This window comes from Aulonocara sp. 'chitande type north' Nkhata Bay, linkage group LG7, assembly GCF_057382095.1.
Source record: "Aulonocara sp. 'chitande type north' Nkhata Bay isolate Kocher_YH1m ecotype deep benthic linkage group LG7, A_spYH_male_GT1.1, whole genome shotgun sequence".
Classification (NCBI taxonomy): Eukaryota; Metazoa; Chordata; class Actinopteri; order Cichliformes; family Cichlidae; genus Aulonocara; species Aulonocara sp. 'chitande type north' Nkhata Bay.
In genome coordinates this window covers 14,590,004-14,616,775 of record NC_141350.1, presented here as the reverse complement: position 1 = coordinate 14,616,775, position 26,772 = coordinate 14,590,004, and the positions used below count along the sequence as shown (strand labels likewise).

General features: G+C 41.1%; 1 protein-coding gene across 1 annotated transcript in view; it reads left to right on the top strand.

Moving 5' to 3' along the window:
• Positions 1-26,772, top strand: part of LOC147324790 (synaptotagmin-7-like) — a 55,223-nt gene that overhangs the window by 19,595 nt on the left and 8,856 nt on the right. Inside the window, exon 2 of the mRNA XM_086298845.1 lies at positions 17,460-17,563. Within this exon, the coding sequence (XP_086154971.1) occupies positions 17,460-17,563 (104 nt within the window). The remainder of the gene's footprint in view (positions 1-17,459; positions 17,564-26,772) is intronic.

Sequence of the window (26,772 nt, the reverse complement as noted above, 5' to 3'; positions counted from 1 at the left end):
TAACTAAAACTCTGACATCATGAACTTTTCTATTCCAGCCAATGTTAATGTGCCCAAATTTCATCTCACTGCTACCTGCACTATCACAGAGTAAAATCTCTGTAATGACTAAAAGGCTAAACGAGTTGTAGGGCCTTGTTGTGCTGGAGGAGTCAAATATTTTTATGTATTTTTCATGTAGTGATTTCACGGTGACAGCTACAAACTCATGGGTGATCACAGAGGCAGCTATGATGCCAAAAAAAGATGACCGGCATATTGAAATTCCACCTTTCTAGCCAGACTCTCGACTCAGCAACTCTCTGCCCCACCAGCCGTGATATCGGAAACAAAAACACATTAAGCAGAGTATCTTTTTAAACATACATGCTAAACATTTACTTTGAATTTTATTGTGTGAGGAGTGGTCAGAGAAGACTGCAGATGTGTGTTGAGCTTCTCTTGTCATTTTGAAATTCTTATTAAACATTATTTAAATATCCAAAAGCAAACATGTGACCGGTAAAACAAAAAATGAGGCAAATGTTGCAAAGGCTCAGTTACACTCAGCTCTAATTTAAAATGCCACCAGCAGATGGAAATACCCACCTTCTGTTTTCTCTCTTTTGATGATAATGATGGATTGCTGTAGCTGCTTCCCACAGCATGAAGATGTTACATGCAGACAATGTAACAAAACAAAATACCTCAGTAAGGTAAAAATCGACAAGAAAGTAACACATTTAAAGAAAACAGAATGTAGAATCCAAATATAGTATAAAAAGGTTAATATAAAATGTACAAATCTAACGAATAAGAGAGGTATTGTGAAAATTTTAATGGGGCAATTTAAATTTGTTTATGAATATCATAATGATAATATTAATTTAAAGATCTAAAGATTAAATATTTAAAGATGCAATAATCTAAAATTACCTCAACTGGACAAACTAACCAGTAATAAACTAAACTAACCTGAATTGAAATTAAAATTAAAACTTTAACAATTCTGTTTTGCCGTGTTAGTCAGTAAGTACTGGCTGCTCCCGTATGGGATTACAACAATGCCACCTTATCCCATAGTCCAGCCAATAATGCGATTCACATTCGTATATACGCAGCTAATCAACGTCGTCCACAGGCTATGACAGCGTCCTTATGCGCCGACACCGGTGTTTTAGCTAGCAAAGCGGTGTGGCTGATGTGGAGTGAAGCCATGTTAATGACAACGTGTACAACCATTGGAGATGTGAGCAGGACAGACGGAACAATTGACTGAAAAAGTGTGGACTTTATACCAGTTTTTAAATTGTGTTGATAGGCCATGTAAAACCAGAGTTATGATAAAAATATATGCAATGTTTGGTTTTCTTCCTGAATATTATCTATATCGTTGTTTATATTTACAACAGGAAGAAACAGTAAAAACGGCGTTTTATAAGAAAAACGCTCGAAAGCCCTTTCCACCTGTGAGCAAAGACAAAACCAAAAAAACCCCACTCCTTCCTATTGGTGGAAAAATGTACCATGTCCACCAATCAAAAAATGATATGGCAACATGGCATTTAGTTGTTTAGGAAGAGGGACGTTTTAGGAGTGACGGCGGTGGTTTGAGATGTGAGAGATTTGTGGCGTTTAGCGCAAATCTTGTGTAGTTAGTGTGTAGTGTACTCGATAGTGTTGTTGTGTGTGTGTCAGAACAATGAGGCGACTGCTGAATGTTACAGGTGTTACAGGAGTGATACATCTCCTGTTGTCAGGCCTGCAGCTATCAGGCTGTTGTTCTCCTTTATCTCATAGTGGACAGAAATTATTTGTTGGAGTGGCACAAATGATTTGTGTGGCATCAGATTTGATGCAGAACAGCTGATTGTTCTGTAAATAGTTTGAAATGTTTATTTAAAAAACGCCTTGGCTGCATTTTGGGTAAACAGCTGCAAGAAACTTTGTTGTTTGCAAAACTCAGTTACTTTTTTGAAGAAGTAACTATATCATTAATTGCCCAACATTGGTCATTATATACTGTATTTTGCAGACAGGACAGTCTCCCAGACCACAGACTCATACTCATAATAGAAGTCAGAGCTTTATAAAAAAAATAAAAAAAATAAAATTGTGTTTTCAAAATTGGAGTTCACGTTATTTTTTTTTTTTTACTTCCAATAGTGTTAACATGCTACACAGGTCATGAACAAGATTTTTTTTTTTTAATTTTCATTGTAAGTGGGCTAAAGCAGTTAATTAAAAGTACATAAATGCTGTAATTTCATTATTTTAATAAACCGTGTAACTTGGATGGATTCGATGCTGGCGTGACCACAGTGCACACGTCTGCTGTTGCTCACAGTGGTCCAAGGGACCGCTCAGGGAGTTTGTGTGTTCGCTCAATAATAAGAGAATAATGAGAAATGACACAGGGAAAAAGTATTGAACACATGAAGAAAGGCAAAAAGGCACCGAAAGTCATGACACCAGCTGAAATCTATCAGTGATTAGAAAGCAATCCTGCCACTTAGTGCAAAGTAATATCAGCTGGTTCAGTCCCACTCAATTGCCATGACCTGTCTGCACGCTCACCACCAAAGACTCCATCGCTGAAGGAAAAACATTTTGAATCAAGTTCAATAATATCAAGCGAGCACGCTTCATATAATTGAAGGAAGGATGAACAAGAAAATGTAGCGAGACATTCTTGATGAGTTCCTGCCCCAAGTGGAGGAGTTCAAGTATCTCGGGGTCTTGTTCGCGAGTGATGGGAGAAGGGAGCCGGAGATCGACAGACGGATTGGGGCTGCAGCTGCAGTAATGCGGACGCTGCACCGGTCCGTCGTGGTGAAGAGGGAGCTGAGTGTAAAAGCGAAGCTCTCAATTTACCGGTCGATCTACGTCCCTACCCTCACCTATGGCCACGAGCTGTGGGTAGTGACCGAAAGAACGAGATCGCGGATACAAGCGGCAGAAATGAGCTTCCTCCGAAGGGTGGCTGGCCTCTCCCTTAGAGATAGGGTGAGAAGTTCGGCCATCCGGGAGCTGCTGCTCCACATCGAAAGGAGCCAGCTGAGGTGGTTCGGGCATCTGACAAGGATGCCCCCTGGGCGCCTCCTGGGTGAGGTGTTCCAGGCATGTCCCACCGGGAGGAGGCCCCGGGGAAGACCCAGGACACGCTGGAGAGATTATATCTCTCGGCTGGCCTGGGAACGCCTTGGTATTCCCCCGGATAAGCTGGAGGAGGTGGCTGGGGAGAGGGAGGTCTGGGCCTCTTTGCTTAGGCTGCTGCCCCCGCGACCCGGCCCCGGACAAAGCGGATGAAGATGGATGGACATTCTTGATAAAAACCTGCTGCTGTCTTCCAGGATGATGAAGATGAGATGAAGGTGGATGTTTCAGCAAGACGATGATCTCAAACGCAGCCAGAGAAACTCTCAGTTGGTTTCATAGAAAGCAAATAAAACTGCAAGAATGACCCAGCCAATCATCTGACCTGAATCCAGTAAAAAATCTATGGAAGTAACTGAAGCTCAGAGCAATGCATCCGACAAGTTTCTCCTTACAGGAGGCGTCTTGAAGCTGTCATCTCCAACAAAAGCTTTTCTACAAAGTGTCAAATAAACTTCAGCAAGTGTGTTCAATACTTTTTCCCTGTGCCATTTCTCATTATTAAACATTCTATGTGTAATAATCTATGGTTTGATTTCTTTGCATGTATGGATTTGATGGGTTGTTTCCGACATCTAGTGAGAATTTCACGTCGATAGAAAAATATCTGCTTAGAAAACTGGTGACGTGTTCAGTACTGATTTATAAGTACATGGGGAAAAAAATTAGGAAAATACGCTGAACTGAATGCATACCAGCATACCAACTAATTTCATTTGACCAGATTCTATTAAATTTGCATTGATTTCATGCAACAAAATTATATGGAAAGTTTACATATAATTAAATTACTTAAAATTCAGTTTGGGCATGAATATTTTTTTTAGTGTACTTTCATTTTATCAGACAAAAAGTAGTGCTGGCGCGTCCCTACACTCCTCCTCGGGGGGGACCATGAATATTTGCTCTAAATTTCATTGTAATTCATCCAGTGTGCCCATCCAGCGTGTATTTCAACTGAGCAAAAACTACCTTATTTAAAACCATGACACAAGCACTGTTAAACCTGTCCTCTGACTGAACCCGCTCCTATTCCAAGGAGCACAGCGGAGTGAGATCTTTTTTTAGAAACAGTAATGATACAGAAAAATCTGTTTTGGGGGCTTTCGGGAATCTGCCCCCCCCCGATTGGCTTAAAGGTCACGTTGCATACAGATCACACAACTGTCCCGTTTGTCCTTTTAGTGATCTAACAGACCTCATGGAGGCTGAGAGTCTGCCTTGATAGCATCGCTTGTTTTTTTGTTTCTTTTTAAACTTTTCTTTTTTCATCTGACCCATTATGCATGACGAGAACTGTAGCTCCTTGAAGCGACTTAATTAATCATCCTTAGATCAGGTTAGTTCAGAGCTTTAGCTTTTCATTCCAATTACAATAAATAACCGCCGCAGTGCCGGTTAGATTGTTTGTGACAACTCAGTTTACATGTGGTCAGCTCAGCATTGTGCGCTCTCAAGAGGGTTTCAAGTAAATTGAGACAGTGATGGAAAGCAGCGCACTGCCGCTTTCCACATTTAATTATATATTTCGGGTGGAAATACCGTGTTGCTCATTATTACCCTGCCAGAAGAGACGTCTACTGTGATTTCCAGTAATAACTTAAATCTCTTCTCTTTCTCTCTCTCTTAATTCCTCTCCAGCCTGAACTCACACTCCCTCTATTATTTTCTTCCTCAGTTATGCCAGCAATAGTTAGCCAAATGGCATCCTTGTCATGATGTTAGGGTGATAATGTCAAGTAGATATGAGAGCTCTGGGTGTGTATCGCTCTGCTTAATGACAGCCAAGCCTGCCATTAGTTCACCGCTGCCCCTGCCAGCCAGATGGAAAACTTTGCAGTATTGGCTGACATGACAAATAGTGACGGCAGCACAGTGGCACAGTGGTTAGCACTGTTGCCTCACAGCAAGAAGGTCCTGAGTTCAATTTCACCATCAGGCCGGGGTCTTTCTGTGTGGAGTTTGCATGTTCTCCCCGTGTTTGCGTGGGTTCTCTCCGGGTACTCCGACCTCCTCCCACCGTCCAAAGACATGCAGCTTGTGGGGATAGGTTAATTGGATAATCCAAATTGCCACTAGGTGTGAATGTGCGAGTGAATGTGAGTGTGAATGGTTGTCTGTCCCTGTGTGTTAGCCCTGCGACAGACTGGCGACCTGTCCAGGGTGTACCCCGCCTTTCGCCCTATGACAGCTGGGATAGGCTCCAGTGCCCCCCGCGACCCTGAAAAGGATAAGCGGAAGCGAATGGATGGATGGATGGATGGACAAATAGTGACACGCACAGTACTGCGAGTAATACGGCCACTCCCAAGCTGTAACACAGAGGTGGTATTGACTGCAGGAGCAGGCCCTCCTTGTGAGTGTAAAGCATTGTCACAGCAGCTTGTATTAATATGCTAGTGAGGAAGAATTAAGACAAGCTGTTACAACGTGGAGCTGGGCTTGAAGTGTCCTCAGGTGTTGTATAATTGACTTAATGTGGAAGGAAAAATCACAGAGCACTCCCCGCAGAAGCGAAGGCCACAAGGACCGGTAAGCTGTGGAAAACTATATTTCCCATGAGCTCGACTGTAGCCTGCCGCATCGAGCAGCTGCGTGGCATCGTCAATAAGTCTCAGTCTGCTGGGTACTACCCAGCTGTAAATTGTTGACAGTTTTACAAGCAAACACATCAATGAGCAGTCAAGCAACAGACAGCAGCGCTGAAGGCCCTTCCTCGATGACCCCGTGCTTATGAAAATGAAATTATGTTTATAATGTCTCCAAAAAAGTGAAACTTCACTCATTTAAATAATTAATTATCAAATGTGTTCTTTTTTCTTTTTTTTTTGGAAGAAAGCCGCTTTGAGTCAGAGGAAGAAGATACATTAAAGAGTCGCCGTTAAGAGAGGATACATTTCATTACTTTAATTTGTCCTTCCTTTGACATTGCCTGATGCTAATGAGGGTTATTTTCTGTGGTGTCACTCCAGCTGGAATCTAAATGCAGAGGGGTATTTAAATCTTCTCCTGACACAAAGCCAATGCAGTGCTGTCCCTCGGGCCTCCGCACATTTCGCAACAGTGTAGAGAACAGGATCAGTCGGGCCGTAGTGGAGCTTAACCATTAATGCACAGGCCTCTGACGAGAAAGGTCACCTGGGAATTCTCCGTTCCATCAGATGAGAGCAGAAGTCACTGAACAAATATAATGCACCCTATAGTGGTGTTGGCCTGTTCTCCCTTTGTGCTCCTATGACAGTGTAAATTACAGCTTGGCTGCCTGTTGCACATACAAAGACACCGGACCCATTTATTTTTCCTCTAAACGAACCTTTCACTCCGTCTCACTTAGCTGTCGCACACTTGCACATCCTCCTGTTGTCAGCGCTCCTGACACCAGCCGCCGAGAACATTGCGGTCACAGGAGAGGCAGGGTGATCACTCATCGCACCAGCTGAGGTTATCAGCGTGAGGTTTTGACTCAGTGGAAAGGGAACGCCACTTGCAGAAAGACCTACATTTAAGGTGGACGTACAGAAAGACACACACGCAAGGCTGGCATCGGGTCACTTAAGGTTCGCGTTTTAGTGGCTTTTTTATGGAGTCTAAAGGGAGATGACTTTGGCTGGGTTGTGGCCGAGTCAATACTTTAACCTCTAGCTAGAAGCTAAGGAAGGTTCTGGGATTTTACTGCCAAGTCTGTCCAGACAGGTAATAAAGTGCGTTTTACAAGCAGCCTTTAATTGAATGAAGAAGGCAAAGGTAGCGCCCTCCAGGTAGCCATGAATCAAAATTAATTCATTTATGACAAATGGAGTCTGTCTGGCATTTTCATATGAACTTTGCTCTGTAGATGTGTGACCGTCTGGGACGAGAATAGTCGTGTGAATGCCTTAAGCCGAGCTCATTGTGTAGTTTGATGAGATTTTATATAAACCATAACGGATACGCGGAGTCTAGGCCGCTTCACTGTCATTTAGCTGTCATTTAGCTGTCATTCAATTAAAGTTGCACTTGTCCTGCCAATACTTTAATTACACCCTCAATAATTGTTTTCCCACTTTTGAAAGACAGAGAATATTTAGGCTAATATTTTTTCATGTAAGTGTAGTGCAGGAAGTTAGACATCGATTAAAAAATAGCGCATACACACACGCACGCGTGCACGCATACAAACACATGCCACGAATGCATGCAACTTGGTATCCTTAGGCAAATACAATTGACTTTGACTTGGATTCGATTTTATAATACCACCCACATAATACATCTGGAGCATCCGAAACCTCTTTGTCTTGGTTGATGTCACCAGCAGTGAGCTGATGATGTGGGCAGATGGGGACTGTAGGCCTGCATGCATATGCACAAGCTTCACAAATTGCTTCTCAATAGCATTACAGTTGAATCTCTCTTCCCTCACTCCCACTCTGCTTTTTCCTGCACTGTTCTCTCTCCACTTTTCTTGGTTTCTTCACATCCCTAAAGTGCATGCGTTCCCACTCATGTCATTGTGCTTAAGCTGTGTCAAGTGGAAGAATATGTGTGCGTGTTGGTGCGTGCAGCTTTGAGCACATGTGCGCATTTTTAGGAGGGCTTCGGCTAAAAAACAACTTTCAACACAGATGGTGAAAAGCGATGCAGCTATAAATTAGAAGTTACAGGAGAGGCACACAGAGAAGAAGGTGGTAAAAAGTGAACGTCGAGTAGGCGTAGGAAGTCAGAGGAGCCAGGAAAAATGTTTGGCGCTAAAGACTATAACCATTTTGAGCTTTGATGACGATGACTATTGGAAAAAAATAAAAGAAAATGTGAGGGAAAAAATTAAAAGGGCTGTACCGGTGGCAGCGACTGTGTACAACCATGCAGTAACCAGGCACAGCAGCTCCGTCACGCTTTGCATTTCTCCACGTTATGTAAACATATCTGTAGTAATGCACACAGCATTGGAAGACTTTGAAGGATGGTGGCTCTTTTAAGCCTCACCACAGCCAAAGAAGGCCCTGATAAAAATATAAGGAATGGATTAACCAGTGTTTACTGCTGTGATGTAAACATAACATTAACCAACTGCAAGAGCTAAATATTCAGTGGGATCACAGGGTGAATACATTAAGGGGAACTGGACACGAGATTACAAGATTCATTTAAATGAAAAGCTTCTCAGTGGTGCATATGAGAAAGTAAACACAAGGACAAGAAGAATTTTCTATTTTAGTGACCTCTGTGGATCATTGACTAATAAGGATTTTGAATCTTTGCCTTGAACCTCTATAACCAGATAGTCACCAGCTACTCTATTAAGTATACCTGTTCAATGGCTTATAATGTAAATTAATGTCATTTTAGACATGTAAACATCAAGATAACCTGCTGAAGATCAAACTGAGCATCAGAATGGGCAAGAAAGGTGATTCAAGTGACTTTGAGTGTGGCATGGTTTTTGATGGCAAATGGACTGGTCTGATTATTTCAGAAACTTCTGATCTTCTGGGATTTTTCCCCCACAACCATTTCTAGGTTTTACAGAGAATGGTCCTAAGAAGAGAAACTATCGAGTGAGCAGCAGTTCAGAAAGGCCAAACTGCTTCAAGCTGGTAGGAAGGCAACAGTAAGCCAACTAACAACCAGTGTATACACAACACATTGAACCTTGAAGCAGATGGACTATGGCAGGAGAAAACCAAACTGGGTGCTTCTCCTATCAGCTAAAACCTAGCTGATAGCTATCGGCTCCCCAGGCCAGGGAGACAATAGTCAGTGGATTCCCAGATATAATTTGTTTATGATAAATGAACTTATGTCATACATAATAACATAGACTAATGTGGTAATCTTAGACATACAGCTCTAACTATGAGAACCAGCCACATGCCGTTCAAACCTTTTGTTTTGGCGGGCCAAAAAAAGAAAAGGATAGTTTACTTAAAGGGAGGGTGGCCTTAAACTGAGAGGAGCTAAAAGAACAGGATAGGCTGAGCAGGAGGGCTCATATAGGATAAATAAAACCTGGCAATCGTGTAAAACTCCAACAATGAGATTCTTCTACAGCTGGAAATGGACATAATAGGTCTCCTTTAACAAGTTCGCAGCCTGAGTAATAAGGAAAATGTGGGAAAAAATGGAGACACCAGGGGAAAAGTGTATCAAACTATTCAATAAACTGTTTATTGTGAGCCCTGACCCTTCTTAGAACAAATAGCATAGGGTATATAGAGGCAATTTAATGCCCTTCAACCTAGAATAATGGTAGTCATGGTTGACTTAGTTTAAAGCTCAGACACTCATTACAGGGATGGACACTAGTCCACCTCCAGAGTATCAACAGCCACCACGAGGACTTAAATCAATACGTTCAAGGGCACCAGTGGGACTGGTGAATAATAGGTTGCTTGTAACGGTGTGAAGGAGCCATAACATCCTCAAGCTTAGGAGCCAAGAGAAGCTCATTTGGTTTGACCAGGCGTCTGTCCGTACGTAACAGTCATTTATCCCAAAATGACACCCAGGAGGGGAAAAGTGTGAAGAGTATTTAAAAGAGAGGAGAGTGGTCAAGTCTGAGGAAGGCGTGATGGTTAATCTGACCTGAGGAGCATCAGGTAAAGAGGTAAATTAATGAGAAAATGAAATAATTAAAGAAATGATTAAATGATAAATTGCAGTCCAAGCAGGCAGATGAGTTAACCTCCTTTTAAGTAGTGTTTTTGTTTTTTCAGGCATCCTTCAACAAACAACTGTAATCCATTATTAATGTGCGTTTGATGCGAGGCAGACGCACACTTACAAACACAAGTCTGCCTTCTCAAAGAGAGCGTCTTTGAGACTTACATATGAAAACCATTCATTTCAATCTGACCAGTTAATTCAGTCTTTCTGAGGCTGAGCTGGGGGAGAAATTATAGCAGACACACTGATAGATTACGTGATAGATCAGACCGTGCAGACAGGATAAAGTCCTTATCAAAGACAGAAGAAATGGATGTAAGCTGAATGTCAACTTTATCACTCGTCCAATCAAAATTAGAAGTAGATAATATTCATTAACCCCTCGGTGAGATCACAACAACAAGGAGAAAGAAGAAATGTTATAAATCAGTGTGTGGAGTTAAAATACAAATATATAATTTATTGATAGCACACTGTTTCCTACAGGGTAGTGTGGGCTTTAACAAAATGATAATCCAAAGAACAATGTGCAGCCAAAAGTGTAACGAATTATATATACAGAAAGATTCAGCTGTTATTCTGACAGTTTATTACAGGCATATTTACCACACAGAAGTTAAGCTGTCAGTCTATTCTGTGAGCATCTGTCCATGAGCAGGCTGCTGCTTATTTATCACCGACACTTGTGAGTATTTACTAGTAGCATACAGTAGATAAGAAAACCATTTGTATTATTGAGTTATTGTATTATTTTGCCAAAGGATAAATACATACATACAGATTCCTTCTGTTGTATTTAACACTACCTCATAAGATTTGGGGATTCTAGTGGAGCTTTAGAGCTATTTGTCTTGGGCATCCTCATGGGGACACACATGTGAGTGCTCTTTTGACATAATACACATTACTACGCAGGTGTCACACTGTTGGATTAATCTATAGATGTTGGTAATGTGTCAAAAAAATGCAGCGATGCACCGGTCGGCAACCACGAGGCTGAAAAATGAAAAAAGGGCCATGCAATGAAATGTGCTATATAAATAAAACTGCCATTGCCAAGGGCCAAAAGCTGCAGTTCTTTTAATGGGCATTTGAGGCTGGTTTCAAAAATATTAACTCTTTACCCTTTGCAAGTCTAGGAGCAAGCTTTGAAGTTCTTTTATATAAGGAGTGGCTTCTGCCACATTTCAGGCCTGCTTATAGAACAAAATGACCGGGTGTGCATCAGAAGTTAATGAGGGTGGTCTCTGCCTATCCAGCTACCCTTGGAAAAACCCAGATGCTAAGAACATGATTTCTCATAAAAGCAGATCATATACTAAAATTAAGATTATCCATGATATGCGATGTCCAGATCTTTGCCTCAGGGATACACGTATTATGTGTATTGGTAACAGTTGATGTAAATATAAGTTTGTTGACAAGTAAACTCCACAGTCTAACTTTAAATGATATTTTATATAACAGCTATATGGCAGACTGAGAACTTTATTTCATTCCCTTATAAATATTTAAACATTCTATCATAGCTGCAGCTCATTTTACACCCCTACTGCCCAGATTTTGTTGGATTTTATGGTTGATTCATCCGTTCACTGTCAGAGGTGCTAATAGGGTGATGGTGGCATTATAGGTGACACCAGGCATGTGCCACGTGATGCTTTGTTGGTCAAACTCCAGCTCAGATTGTCACTGTGCTTACCCTTCATCTAAGACAGACGTAGGCGGCTGTCCTCTTGCTGTGAAACAGGCTCTGTCATGGCACAACAGTGTTGCAGCTGAGCCACTGAGAGCATATATGGACAGAAAACCGGCACAAGTCCCTGTAGCCTACAGCGGATGCAAGAGACACTCTAACCACAGGTGCTCGCCACCTGTCACAACTTCACTGGTTACTTTACACATCCCAGTGATTGCAGCACATGGGGCTCCAGGTTTCACTGTGAATTGGGATTTACATTATGCTGTCTGGTATGGTTTTGCACAGTTATCATCACCGCATGCTAACATAAAGGGATGGAAAGCATTGACACCTGAGAAGCAAGAGTCCAGGGTCCAGGTACCAAAACCCTGAAAACACTTCTTTTAAACCAAGTGCTGTTGATATAAAATGACACGACTTTGGGGCAGAAAATTAATTCAGAAAGGATTTTTCCAAAAAAGGAACGATTAGGAGATATTTGACATTTCCAGAAGAGCTGCTTTGTTTTTTGAATCAAATACCAATATGCACCCACCAACCGGCTCACATTGTTGTCTGCAAGAAGGATAGAACTGTCAATAATCTTCCGTCCGTCCTATTTGAAGTGGCGTTCTTTCGCGAGCAAATACCTATTGAGCCTCGCCAGACTGCCTGGCTTTACAATAATGTGATGAAACATGCCAAAACAGCAGGTCATTCTTTGAGCACTCTGCAGCATTTCCAGCATCCAGCTCTGTGCTCACTGTGTTAAATGTCACCTCATCAACTGCATTATTTACCTGGAACTGCAATCATTTTTCATTATATCCACATCTCGTCTGCTGAATGTTTTTTAGACTCTTCCCACTCAAATTATTTTGTGCAACTGAGCAAAAGGCGAAATATTTATTTTGTGTGCCTTCGTATGCATGCGCTGTTTACTGACATCTAGCCTTTTGTCTTGAGACGCCAGCTGCAAACATTGGAAATTATCTGAGCTCCGAATTGAGCCAGAAGGTAGATAGAAGCAAATTGAAATGCTCAGTATTACAATATACCTGGAGGTAAATACCATTTCTGCTGTTACGCACAGATTCTGCCTCAGAGGGGACAGACTGTGAAGACATCTGAGTGACATCTAAGGATTACCCCGCAGCTCAGTGGATATAAAGAGGGCAGAGCCCAGGCTCAAGTGGCAATTAGGCTATGAGCTTTTCACCTAGAGCTTCTAAGGCACTGGCCTCTCCACCTCAGTCAGTACATAAAGATGAGGTATGGCAGCTTTGCTGACTGGATGCTGCTCCAGTTCCGCCTGTCCAATGAGCAATTTCTTCTCTCCCCCCCCAAGGATTGGTCCCTTTCTGCCTGGCTTACCTCACTTCATGTGCACCAGATCTCCTACGTGCATTTTATCCCTCAATGCTGCTAGCCATACACTCTATGCAAAAGAGTCTGCGCTTTGATATTTCCTGCAAGTTCTCGTTAGCCGTCCACATTTAACCTCCTACACGAAGCGCTTTGTTGTCCTGAAAGGGTTTTTTATTGCAGGCTCATTTACAACATCACCGTCACCACTCACACCAGTATGTAGTGCCATTTATTTTCTCTTTTATGTACATATAAAAAGCGATCGCCACTGAAATCTCAAGCAAACAAGCGACTTTCAAGTTCAAGAGTGCTCTGACTTCTAAAAGCTTCTGATCAAAGGGTTCAATGGCTCGTTTAGCTCACTTGTCAGTTTTTACTGAGTGGTGCCATTTTCCACCAGCCTTCATTTAAAAAGGGTCCTTTCTTTCGTTACTTGGTTACATATGGTAAAGATTGCATTTTATGTTTGCTGCCCTCGTTTAACTTCAAGTGGAAACCTTATTTCAGCTCCGGCATACAAGTTTTATCTTCCACCTCGCTAATGTATCACCTGCTCGAGGATTTCAGGCTAAAAGTTTTGTAGTGTTCACGGGGAAAGATAAATTGAATTTCCTGAGTGCTGTGATAGCTGCGTGTTGTTCGGGCTTCTCTTACTCTAATGATGCTTCTTTTTCCTCCACAGCCGTGGCGCTGAAGATTTGCATATCTTCATAATACTGCAGAAGCAGTGCATTTCCTTCTCGTCATCCCTCAGCCTGCATGCTATAGCTGTCTATAGTGTTTCCCAAAAAAGGAGCACATATCCCATGAAGTGGAAAGCAGAAGTCAGCTGTCCATTACTGAGAGCAGTAGCATGGCCTCTTTGGACTGCGTTTTAGTTGGAAGCTTTTTACTCCCTTAGCTCTCATGACTGACACAGCTCATAAAGCACACCCCCCCACACCCTCCGACCTTCAGAGAGAATACAGGACCCTACATCAGCTGCTGGCTTTCACAGATCCACCTGAGTCTCCAACCTCTTCCACAGTTCAAAACAGCCATCAGAGAGCCACTTAGCTCTGCAGCTACCACAAGCCGTAGCTGGACACTAGTTCAGCTCTCCTTATTTAAGATCTATCACTCCCTTCGCTGATGTCATAGCATCTAATGGACTCTGCTTTATTGACTTCTCTGTGAATATACAGTAGCAGAGTACATGGCATCTATTTTCAAACCGCTATGAATAGAGATAATCATCATTCAGGATATGGGTGCGTTTCACTGACCCTCTCATGCTCAGAGGGGCATGTTTGCTCTTCTTTACCATTAGTAGCCCGTCTGTTGATAAAGACAGATGGATGGATAAAGACTATTATGCTGATTATATCTACTGTATCTGTACAATCAGTGCATGTTCAGTCGAGCTGGATTGTGCCTTTTTTTCCAGTCTGGGTCAGTCTCTGTAATCAGGAGATAAACTCAGGTAGTGTCTAATGTTTGAGATGTTTAGGATTCTTATCTTGCAGGCGATACAGGTGTAAAAGCAGGTTTCCATCAGCCACACAGAGCAAAGTTCAGTTCCCGCTGGCGCCGGTTAAGACACGTATTCTTTCTGTCGCTATAGTCTGAAAATCCACAGAAACATCTGCAAGCAGCTCACGACACAGAGCTGCTGAAGGAGTTGCGTGGTCGAGGCTTTTTGTGCGTTTATTGTTTTCTCAGTTTACAGCTGATCTAAGAGTGGTAAGAACTTGACAAGAAATGCAAAAAACATTATTATTGCTACATAATGAAATTAAATGTGGCGCTGTGTGAAATAGGTTCATTGTGTTTAAAGTCAAGGATGCCGACATTTTGTTTAGAAAGCACTGAATGTAAGCCAAATCTTGTTTCTAGGAAAGCTCCACAGAGTACACAAATCATTAGCTGGTCACAATGGTGCAGGGACATATTTAAAAGTGGATCGACAGACACACCGGTAAACAAGCATTTAAACTGTAATAAATGATATAATTTACTGGCTCCTGTTGAGAGTCTAAGGTGGCTAACACAAACCAGCTATTGGCAGGTAAAAAGAAGGACCTGGCAACACTATTCCTCATTTTAGGTTGTTTGCTTAGCTGAAATGAGGACAGTCAGCAGGAACATTGATAAAGGAAAAATAAAAGGACGACATTACTTGTTATTTATTTATTTATTTTTATAAGGGATGCACAGTCTGTGTTGCCTATATTTCCCCATCCAGGGTTCAAGGTTTTTTTTTTCTAATGCGCAAACTAAATGATTCTTTTGCACCCCAAAATAAAATGTTATAAGACAAAATAACCATCCTTTGTCCCACAAAGACTCCGTGTGTGGCAATGCTTGTGTGGTTGAGTTTGCTCTCTCTTTTCTGAAGTGGCCTCGGGTGTCTCAGTGACTTGAAAACAGCGGTTCAGGTTGAGGGAAAGCGCGAATAAAATGGAGATCCCATTCAGACTTTCCCTATGAAATATCACCTGCCACTATTACTCCTTTCTAGTCACGTCAGTTCCCCGAGGAGATGGCAAGGTGGACAATAAGGCAAAAGATGTGACAGAGATGAAAAGTAAGGATGCAGTGATGGTAAATTATGGGCTGATGCCAAGGTTTAAAATACTTTTTGGCTCTTTATTTTGGCTCTTTTATGTCAGGGTCACAAAGACATCTTTGTTATAAAGAAGTAATTCGACTGTTTTGAAGTCGTTTAACTCTTCTGTGAAAGGAGTTGATGTGTGGAGTGCTGAAGGATGGACCCAAATGCAGGACGTGGGATGTAAATAACAATAAAAAACCTTTTATTGAAGCCAAAGGTGCACAAGTTCACAGAGGAAGGCATAACAGACACTTTAACAGCAGACAAAGAGAAGACGGGACTATTGCCACATTCCAGATACCTCGGAACTCACTCCTGGGCCGGTGCATTCCAGAAAAGCGTGTCGTCTCCCAGGATTGAAGCTGTGATTTTTTTTTTGCTTGTTAGGCAAATGTGTAAAGCACTACACTACAAAAAAACTACCTGCTATACCACCATGCAGAAAGGCAAGTTTAAATTGCCTTTGAAAAGCCATCGCCACGTCCAAAGGTCTCAGTGAGAGAGCTTTCCAGTGTTGCAAAATCTCTGTCTAGTTTTGAGCCTGATCACATGACCTCAGAGACCTCCTGGCGATGCATGGATGTAAAGTTCTTGTGCTTGTCCACGCAAAACTCTAAAAGAAAAAAAAAGTCTGGAGTTGATGGAGAGTCTCTGCAGCTGAATTAGCAGCGCTGTGTCATGCGAGTACCTAGAAGGCAACCCGCAGATGCTCCAAGGACGTTTTGTTAAGATGAGTAAACAACGAATTACAATAATCCAGACGTGACGAGATAGAGGGATGAATAACAATCTCCAACTCAGAGCGTGACACAAACAGGGACCAGATATCACAGTGCAACGATAAAACTAATCAAGCAAGAAACAAGGCTGAAAATTGCTAGAATAGTAATGAAATCAGAGTATAGTGAAATCAGAGGATAACTTTAATCCAAAACGTCAAACTCTAATACAATGCCTAAGATTTTAATCGCCTAAATCAACGAAAAGCTACCATGACATCTTCATCCCACTGTCTTTAATCGTTAGGCCGGCACAAAAATTAATGCAACACCACTGCCGTTACTTAATGCCATCGCATTTGCCTGTAGGCCTACGGCCAGTACCGGCCCCACGTCTGGCTGGTATATTGGTGTATCCTTAATGGAAAGGGCAGTTATGACAAGCAAAGGAAGGAAAGAAGACAGCAGCTGGGAGGAAGGCAAACCCAGTAACTGAAAGCCAAAGCCTGCCTGTTTGTCATTGTTTATCACTTGTGGGTGTGAAAATGTATCCTGACATCCATTTATCGCTGTATGTTTTAGAATCAGTTAGAAAGAAATCCTGAATTTGAATACATAGCCATCTTTCCTGCAGCGCAGATAAGAAAAGCTCAGTGAGGCCGTCTGTCCTCGTGCTGCAAAGTGAAGCCCATCCAGTTGTTTTAAATGTGAGAGAATGTGGAATTGAAAACTCAAGAGTGCTGATGTGTGAATCTATTCTGACTCAGTCACACACTGAGACACATGTGAGCAGCAATAGATGATGTTTTTTTATGACTCTCTTCCAGAGCCACCTCTCTCGCTGGGCATCTACCGATACCCATAAATCATGAGCTCTCTTGTATTGTCAGCCTCTCCTCTCCTCCTCCTCTCTCCCCCTCCTCCCTCCACTTTCAGACTGTCACTTAACAAGCTGTGACACAGTGACAGTGATGTGTGTGCATCTGAGTGATGCCTGGCTCCACTCCTTATTGGAAAGGTATTGAAACGCTCCGGCATGAAAGGGCTGGTGATGAGATTGTATTTCTTAGGTTTTTATGAGAATGTAAAAAAAGAAAAGAAAAAAAGGGAGCTCTGCTCGGCTATTCAATTAAACGTGGTGAGAGAAATCCCTGCTTTCTTTTGGGTTGCACCCTTTGACAACATGATGTACAATGTCCTCCATGTTTCTATTTTACACATGTTGAAGAAAATATCTGTGTGTGTACCAAAAACCATCACTCACATTTAAAAAAAAATCTCTTTCCACCCTCCTGTATGTGTGTGTGTTTGTGCACAGGCTCAGTGTCCCTCAGTGTGTTCCTGGTCTCCCTTGCAGTGACAGTGTGTGCTGTTTGGCTGGTGGCTCTTTGTGGCGTCTGTGGTTGGTGTCAGCGCAAGCTGGTGAGTTTACACACACACACACACACACACACACACACACACACACACACACACACACACACACACACACACACTGTAGCTTCCAGTCACATTTGTTGCCACCCCATTATCCTTCAGTAATCAGAGAGCCTTAAATAAACAGTGTGGGTTTGCTACAAAAAAAAGACATTTCAGAGCATCATCAAAAAAGTACAATGTGTGCAGCTATTAAGAAAGTCTGTGCAAATATTTTGTGCAGTTGAGAAATTTCGAACGCAACAATTTATGTGGACGGATTAATTGTGGACTGACAATTCAAATACAGCATTGCAAGTAGTAGTCTTGTTATTAACAGCTAGCGCTACTTGACTGTTATTGTTGACTTTACTTCTAGCAAGTTGAATTTTCTTGTTAATTACTTATTATTATCATTAATTGTCTAATTACAATATTCCTGTGAGGTTAGCAAGATAGCGAATCAAGCATAAGTTCCCTGATTTAGAAGTGACAGGAAACACAAATCCAACTTTTCCAGTACACGCACTAGTATTCAGCCCTTGCTGGTCATAAGCCTGGATAAATGGGAGGATTGCATCTGGCATTGAAATCTGTGCCAAGGTATATATGTGGATTGATTTACTGTGGGAAATAACAGAGGAAATGAAAGTTGTAAATGCAAATTTTACATTACTAACTGGAACTGGAACTTTTTTTAAATTCAACAAACATTTCTAACTTGTTTTGATGGTAGAAATATATGCTGCTGAAGCTATAATTTTACTGTTCACCTCACAGGAATATAGTAATTAGCTTAACAACAAATTTGAGTTGCCAAAACTCTTGGAAACAAGTTTTGAAAACTCATTTTGCCTCATTATTTTGAGTTTTCTTAGCACTAACCAAAACGGGATTATTAATAATGATTTTACAGTGTTTTGTATTAACTGCTAATCATTAATTAGTGTGTAAGTAGTTGAATCACTGTATCTGGATTAGAATTAATTTTATCTAACTTTTTAAACAGCTATTCATCGATTCTTCTAGAAGTTTATCAGAAGAGGATGACAGGATCATAAGATGGTTTCTAACTGAACAATAAAAAATAAGACATTCATATATTTGCAGTGAATGGACTTTGAACTGACTCTTTGTTGTCCTGTGAATAATACAGCTTTTTAAAAACTCAAACAATTATGCAATAGAAAGTACTCTGTAAAAGGTTTAGAAAGAAACTATGTATCCAATGGGACCAACTTAAAGACTTTTGCAAAATGACAAGGCCCTTTCTCAGTCTAAGGAGTCCCTGTAAAAAGCAGCATTATAGTGATTTCCAAATGGGTTATGAGATTCATAGAAACATTATCATGTGTTTGCCACAAAAATACATTTAACTCAACAATTGAGTGGAACTAAACAGCTTTGAGAAGAATGGGTATAAGCTAACAAAAAGGATCACAATAAAGAAAACATAAAGGAACAGATAAATGATTTAGGAATGACCATAGCTAGCTTAAACTGTGGCTATTAGTTAAGGCATTAGCTAACAGTACAGCTAAAACAATGAAACTGTGAGCTAAAACTAATGGATAAACCATTCAGATAGTTTGCTAAATATTATGATCACTTGTTAATGGAGTATTAGTTGTATTTATAGTTAAATGGCTAAGACAGTTCGCTTAAAATCCGATCAATATTGTCGCTAAAAGCAAACAGCTGAAAGTAATCCACATCCACTTTAACATGAATTCTAATGAGGTGCTGTTGATGAAAGGGTTGTTGAGTCCATCTGACAGCCTGTATGAGTACATTAGATGAAATAGGCTGATAAACACTGTAGTAGGGTACTAATTAACCTCCTAAATATGACCATCTCAGCATTTCTAAAGAGTGCTGATACAGCGTCAGCACCAGTCCACTCGATGGGAAGAACCAGATCAAAAAGACTGACCTCTGACAGGGGGCATGTCATCGTGATTATGTGGTATGAAATGTGATTGATTAAAGGGAGGCAACCACTCTTTAGACAGACCGAGCGGTATGGGCTGGTGGCACTTTGGCTGACTGATTCTTTTTTTAAATTTTTTTATATTCACATGCCTCTAAAGTTAATTGGTTTCAGGTTCATCCTGTGCTTGTACAACCGAGGAACACGGGTCACCTATTTCACATTTATTGTTGGCTCCAACTCCTATTTATTTGAGCTCACCATCACGCTGCTGTTAAACTTACTGGTCCACAGATGGCAGAATTTGGCACTGCAACAGGCTCCACACACCACATGTCTCACTACATAATATCATTTGTATTGCCAGCAAGGTGACTGTATCTAGATTACTTCTTGATGCCATTACAACATATAGGGAGGAAATGATCTGTGCTGAAATGCAACAGAGGTACAACACAGGCTTTCTATTGTTTGCTTCAGTGGAACATCACATTATATTTGATATTCCACTTTAAAGTAAATGGAGCAGTGAATGACTCCCAGTTTTCTGCTGTGGATGGAGGTAGTTCTGCTGCCACTACCTTGGAAAGTCCCTTAGGTCCTCTCCAGAGCACTGCTGTAAATGGATCTTATTTCCATCCTGTGATAGTGCTGTGCAGCAGCCACAGAGGAGCAGGGGGCTGGGATAGGGGGCCGATCTTTAGGCCTTATGACCCTGCGTGGGCAACTGTCCTCACACCACAGTTATTATAGTTGTTTTTTTTATAGTTTTTATTTGCATTGTTTTCAGGAGCTTATTTCTAGCACTATGTTGGATATGTTATCATCTATAAAACAGAAAGCTTTTTTCTTCTTCTTGCAAATGTCATGCTTTCTAACAATAGCAAGAATAAAGAAGAAGGCAGCCAATATCACTGATTTATTTTAATTGGACCTGGCTTTGATTTAATTAAAAAATGGGGTAATTTTACATTACAATCAGGCTTTTAAGCTAATATTTGATTTGTGAAAAGAAGGCTAAGAGGAATACACTCACCTCCCCTTTTTTAGGTTTACCTGTTCACATCCTTGTTAATGCCAGTGGCATGGCAGCAACTCAGTGCATTTATACATTTAGACAAGGTCAAGATGGGCTGGTCTGAGTATTTCAGAAAATGATGACCTGCTGGGATTTTCCCACACCAACATCTCTACAGAGAAAATGTTCAGTGAGCGGCAGATCTCTGGGCAAAAATACCTTGTCGATGACAGAGGTCAGAGGAAAATGGCCTGACTGCTCCAAGCTGAAAGGAAGCTAACAGGAACTCAACTCTCTTGTTATAAAGGTTTGCAGAAGAGCATCTCTGAAATCATAGCACGTCAAGTCATGAAGCAGATTGGCTACAGCCACAGCAGACCACACTGGGCACCAATGACTACAATTCATACAGGTGCAAAAAAAACAAAATAAAATATTGAATATTGAAAAGAAAAATGTCCTGATATGATGAGTCTTAATTGGTCCTTTAACATTCAGATGGTAGGGTCAGAATTAGGCAAAAACAGCATGAAAGCATGGATCCATCCTGCCTTATAGAAACTGTGCAGGCTGGTCATTGTCTAATGGTGTGCAATATATTTTCATGGCTCACTCTGGGTCCCTGAGTGGAAACTACCTGAGTACTGTTGCTGACCATGCCAAGACCGTGTACCCATCTTTTTAAAATAACACACCATGTCACAAGGCTCAGATAATCTCAAGCTAGTTTCCTGAACATAGCAGTACTCTAATGGCCTGCAGTCACCAGATCTCAAACCAGTAAAGCACCTTTGAGGACTGTTTCCAGCCCCTTGTTTAATCTATGCAATGAAGAATTAAGATAGTTCTGAAGGAAAACAAATGAGTACCTAATCGTGTCTGGTAAGCCTACATCTTCAACCAAATTCAAGATCTCAGTCATTACATTAAACCCTCCATTATGTTTTGTCATAATGCCAATAAATATGGAGCCAAATCCAGGATTCAGGGACAAGAAACAACTGAACAGTATATTTGGACAGGAAAGTTGCCTCCTTAAAGCTTGGAGCTTGGAGGGGAGAGTATGGGGTGGAAAATGGGCAGGCAGATTAGAAACTGGAAAGCATTTTTCCCTCAGCAGGAGGAAACCAGCATGAGAGCACAGGTGAACCGAGTTTGAAGGAGTGGTCCAGAAACTTTCCACAGGGCAAGGAAATTCAGAGACGTGTTTCCAGCTGTCTTCGCACCAGGCAACTCACCAGAGAAACAGAACAGAAAGCAAGGTTAGGAATTTCATGGAGAACGGAACCGTGAGAAACCACTACAAACCCTGTTTACCACCAACGAAGAGGCAACAATTCCGCTTGAGCCGGTCTTTAATACTGCATCCTTGATGAGCTGATGAGAAACATGTGCACAAGCTCCAGAAAACTAGAAAAACCAGCCTACTGCTCCACCTGAGAGGTGCCAGGAAACCAGGTCTGACATGAGGGTATTTGGCAAGAGGGAAATAGGTATTATAATTCTGTGCCATTAATTTATGAAGGCTAAAAAAAAACTTCCCAGGCTCATATAAACAACAAGTCTAAATTGACAAACCTAAAAAACTGTGCCTCAGGCACAGGATGACCATCTCATTGAAGATACCAATTTGCGTACTTATGTTTTTTTCTTATCTGTGCATCTTACACTGTTTACATCAGAGCGTGTGCTTTTGTGCGTGTGTGTGCTGTGGCGGGAGGTTATACAGAGTGGCATTAAGATGTTAATTAAGGCCTTTGTAATCTTTGGACCACTTATTTTGAGAAAAATGTCAGCCGCCCACTGGTGTGAAACCACATTAAACGCAGACGGTTGATGTACAAAATAATTAAGTGTGACTGAGATGAATGGCAGTCATTTGCATTGATGAGAAACTTGTTATTGGTAAAACAGCGCACTTTGACGAAGCACAAAAACTGCTAATCTTGTTCAAAATCATTTTCCCACGTTAATCTTATCGTCTTCAAAATGCCTATTTTGTGTATGGGGCTAACAATAATGAAGGCTTGGCAGCTATATAATCTGTTCTTCTAACATAAATTGCACTACAAAAGGTTTCCGCATCCACACTTAGCTGGAGCTCTTTATCTCTGTTATTTTCCGTGGCAGCGACGTATTGCCTGAAAGCATGAGTAGAGTGCACATACAGTATAATTTGCTTTATCACAGTAACTTCCAACTAAGCCCTGTTATTTTAAATACCTGCAATATATGGTATGATACAAAATCACACAGGCTTTTGTTTTTTTTATTCACATGATACTGTCATTAGGAAAAAAGCTCTCAGCATTCGATCATTTGATGCTCATTTTATCTAAAGCCACCACGGGCCAGTCCATGTCTAAAACTCAAATTTTTGATATTTCTGAGTGTACTCTTTGACAGTGTCAGCTTTCATAAAAACAAATGTTTGCCTGAAGCTTCACGTGTCAGTTGCGAGTGGGCCCATGCCACTTTCGCTTATGATTCATAGGTTAGTAGACAAGACATTTTGGGCGAGTGTTGCTTTCGGTGTTTTAGAGCTGGCAACCAGTGCAGTGGGTTTTTATTTAAAAAGTCCTCATGTGCAGTCATCCTGAAGCCTCCTTCTTGCTTAGCTCTCTGTTATTTAAGCCCCCTGGAAGTATTACAAATTGAATGCTTCTCCTTAGGCTTCCTGTTTGCTCATGGCTGTTTATAAACTCGCTGGCATCAATTAATATTTTTTTAATATTTGCTTTTTTTAGTCAAGTAATTATTCTGTGCTCTTCCATCCTGACAACTAAAGGAAGTACAGACGATAATGCAGTGATGAGCTCGTGCGTTGAGAAGCTGAGGACTGTCAGCGGGGGCTTGTGTTGTAGGTGTTGGGAGAGATTTTGAGATATCAGAGGTGATGCAGCTAACATCTGTTTGGGCAGCAGTGGCTGTTTGGCATTCAGAAACTCTCCGCCTGCTCCTGTGAGCCCTGTGCTGTTTGATCCATGACATAGTTGTGAGTGAGGTTGAGATTGGACCTGACCACAGTCGCAGCCTGATTCAGTCCCTGTTGGGCTTGTATCAACAACATTCGGCACTTTGCTTGCATTAAGTGGATGTCAGGAGTTCACAGTCGTTAATGGGATGATAGTAATTACATTCATCGGAGGAGGGGGGAGATGTGAAAATTGATAATTGCTAAATTTCAAAAGGAGAATTGTCACAATCATCGGGAAAATTACAGTAACTGCACAGTATGTAAACGTTTGGATTCTTGACCTGTCACGTTCAATGACGGAAAGCGGTGTCGGTTCTTTCTGTGCCTTATCTTTCCGCCATTACATACTTCTTCATGTCAGAAAATACTACAGGTACACATACGTATATAAAAATGTTTTGACAAATGCTAAAAACTCAGTGATCACTTGATGATTTAGCAGCAGACGACCATTTTAATAGTGCACTCCTCTCTAATTATGGTGTGATGTGGGTAATATTGAGCGAGCATGTAGACTCTTGCTGCCTGCTAATTCACAGCAAACAAACACAGCTGGGTGTTGGAAGGCAGTGCACTGCCAGCAGAGACAGAGAAAGTGGTAGTTTCACTCAGTCTCCTCTCATGTGTTCCTTCAAGAAAACCCTCAGCTTTACCCTGGGCAGTCCAGCATCAAGCCTTTGTTCACTCGTCTGCGCTCACTTATCTGATGGAGCAAATACAGAAAACAAAGAGAATCGGCAAGTTAATAAGTAGTAGTTAATAATTCAGAATAGCCTGTACAGTCTTAATTCGCTCTGTTTTAGACAAAAATAAGACAAAAGAAGACGTAGCTTACTGAACAACAAGAAACAGCAAGTCTTACAAATTAGATGAGAAAACTCAGTTTTGGGTAAGGTGGCTAATTAAAAGGAGTACGGTAGAGTCAACATCAAGTCAACGCTCTCTTACAAAACAAGAAGTATTGATCAGATTATATCAATGACAAAAGTAAATACATGTGTCTATGTTTGTGTGTGTGTGGGCTGAATTAGTTTGTTGGTCATGTAGCTCAGACACTGTCTCTCTGGAGACAGCTGGCAAGTTACACTATATTGCCAAAAGTATTCACTCAGCCAATCAAATTATTGAATTCAGGTGTGCCAATCCCTTCCATGGATACAGGTCTATGAAATCAAGAACCTAGGCGTTAGACTGCTTCTACAAATATTTGTGAAAGAATAGGTCACTCTAAAATCACAAAGTGGGGTCAGCAGATGCAGAGGTGCATAGAGGTCGCCAACTTTCTGCAGAGTCAATCGCTACAGACCTCCAAAGTTCACGTGGCTATTAGATTAGCTGAAGGACAGTGTGTAGACTGTGTATTCTTCATGGAATGGGTTTTCCATGGCCAAGCAGCTGCATCTAAGTCTTACATCACTAAGCGAAATGCACAGCATCGGATGCAGTGGTGTAAAGGACGTTACCACTGGACTCACTGGCAAGCAGTGGAGATGTGTTTTCTGGAGTGACGAATCACACTTCTCCGTCTGGCAGTCAGATGGAGTAATCTGATTTTGGTGGTTTCCAGGGCAACGGTACTTGTCTGACTGCATTGTGCCAAAGTTTGGTGGAGCGGGGATTATAGTGTTGTGGTTGTTTTTCAGGAGTTGGGCTCAGCCCCTTAGTTCCAGTGAAAGGAACTCTTAATGCTTCAGCATACCAAGACATTTCACGCTCCCAACTTTGTGGGAACAGTTTGGAGATGGTCTCTTCCTGTTTCAACATAAGTGCACACCCATGCACAAGGCAAAATCAAACCTTTTTTGCAAGTCTGGAGTGGAAGAACTTGACTGGCCTGCACAGAGTCCTGACCTCAACCTGCCAGAACACCTTTGGGATGAATTACAGCAGACTGCAAGCCAGGGTTATCCAACATCAGCGTCTGATCTCACAAATTAGCTTCTGGAAGAGAGGTGAAAATTCACATAAACACTCTCCTAAACCTTGTGGAAAGCCTTCACAGAAGAGTTGAATTGGTTAAAGCTGCAAACCCATATTTATTTAACCATTATTTATACGGGTATTCTGATTTAGACTCAATATCTCATTTACAAATGACCTGTTTCAGATGGCATAGTAAAATTACACCAGTAAAAAAAGCAACAATAAAAAAGCTTAAATTGTCTAATGTTTACATGGCCATATCACTACATTGAACCCTGAATATTGTATCATATAAAAACTTCTTCTTCTCCAAAAAGGGGCATCCAGCGAGTTTTCAAGACATGATGAAGCATGAAAGACTACATGTCTAGAATGAATGGTTAGCCAATAGTTGACATATTTGCTGGTTTTCCTTAATAAATTTCCCCAAATTTAATAAGTGACAGCTCAAAAACTAAAAAGATTGAAAGCCTTAGGGCTATAGATAAGAGTTACTTGGAACATTTTTGAAATTTTAATAAGCTTGCTTATCCTTGCTAACCCCACCCAGAGAGGAAACCACAGCAAATACTTACGATCGACAAATGAATAACAGCATCAGAAAAGGGAGCCAATGGCAGTGATTCTATTAAACCTGTTGTAAAGCTTTTAAATTCCAATTTTGCAATATTTAATGCAACAGAAATGAATCATCCACATGAAGGTTATAAAAAGGGCAGCTCTTCATCAGGAATGAAAAACAAACTGAGGCATTCAGTATTGAGATGCAGTATTTTGCTAATGTCACCTGACCTGACTCAATTCATTTTTTCCACTCACTCAAATTTAAACACATTATTTTGGCCTGATTTAAAGAACTCGCTGTCTTCTTATCCTTAGAGTGGCTTGCTTTAGTCCTTGATAAAAAAGACCTCCAAACATGGCTTCAACAAAATTATATTTTATTTGCACAATTGAGGGGACAAACTGCCAGGCGCTTGCATAATCTGCAGCAACATAAAGTGGCACAATAAAACTTAAAAGCACAATGCATCCAAAAAACTCAGGATTTAGGGCCCGCTGTCACTCTTGAACTCTTTTGCAGGCATTTAAATGATATATATTGCAAAATGACGTTTCCATCAGTAAAGTTTATGAACACATTACTAAAACTAATTGAGACAGCTGAGAGAAGCCAGAGCTGATAAAGAACAAGACATTGCCTATTTATTCAACCAAAAGTATTATTTTGCTTTCAATGCTGATTATGTAATATTTGAAAATGTTTGCTAATTGCCTAATTACTCTTTTTTTTGGAGAGCCTTGGGTTCTTAGTTCCACTACGTCCTGCTCTACAGCCCTTCTATATTCCAATAATTTAATTTGTA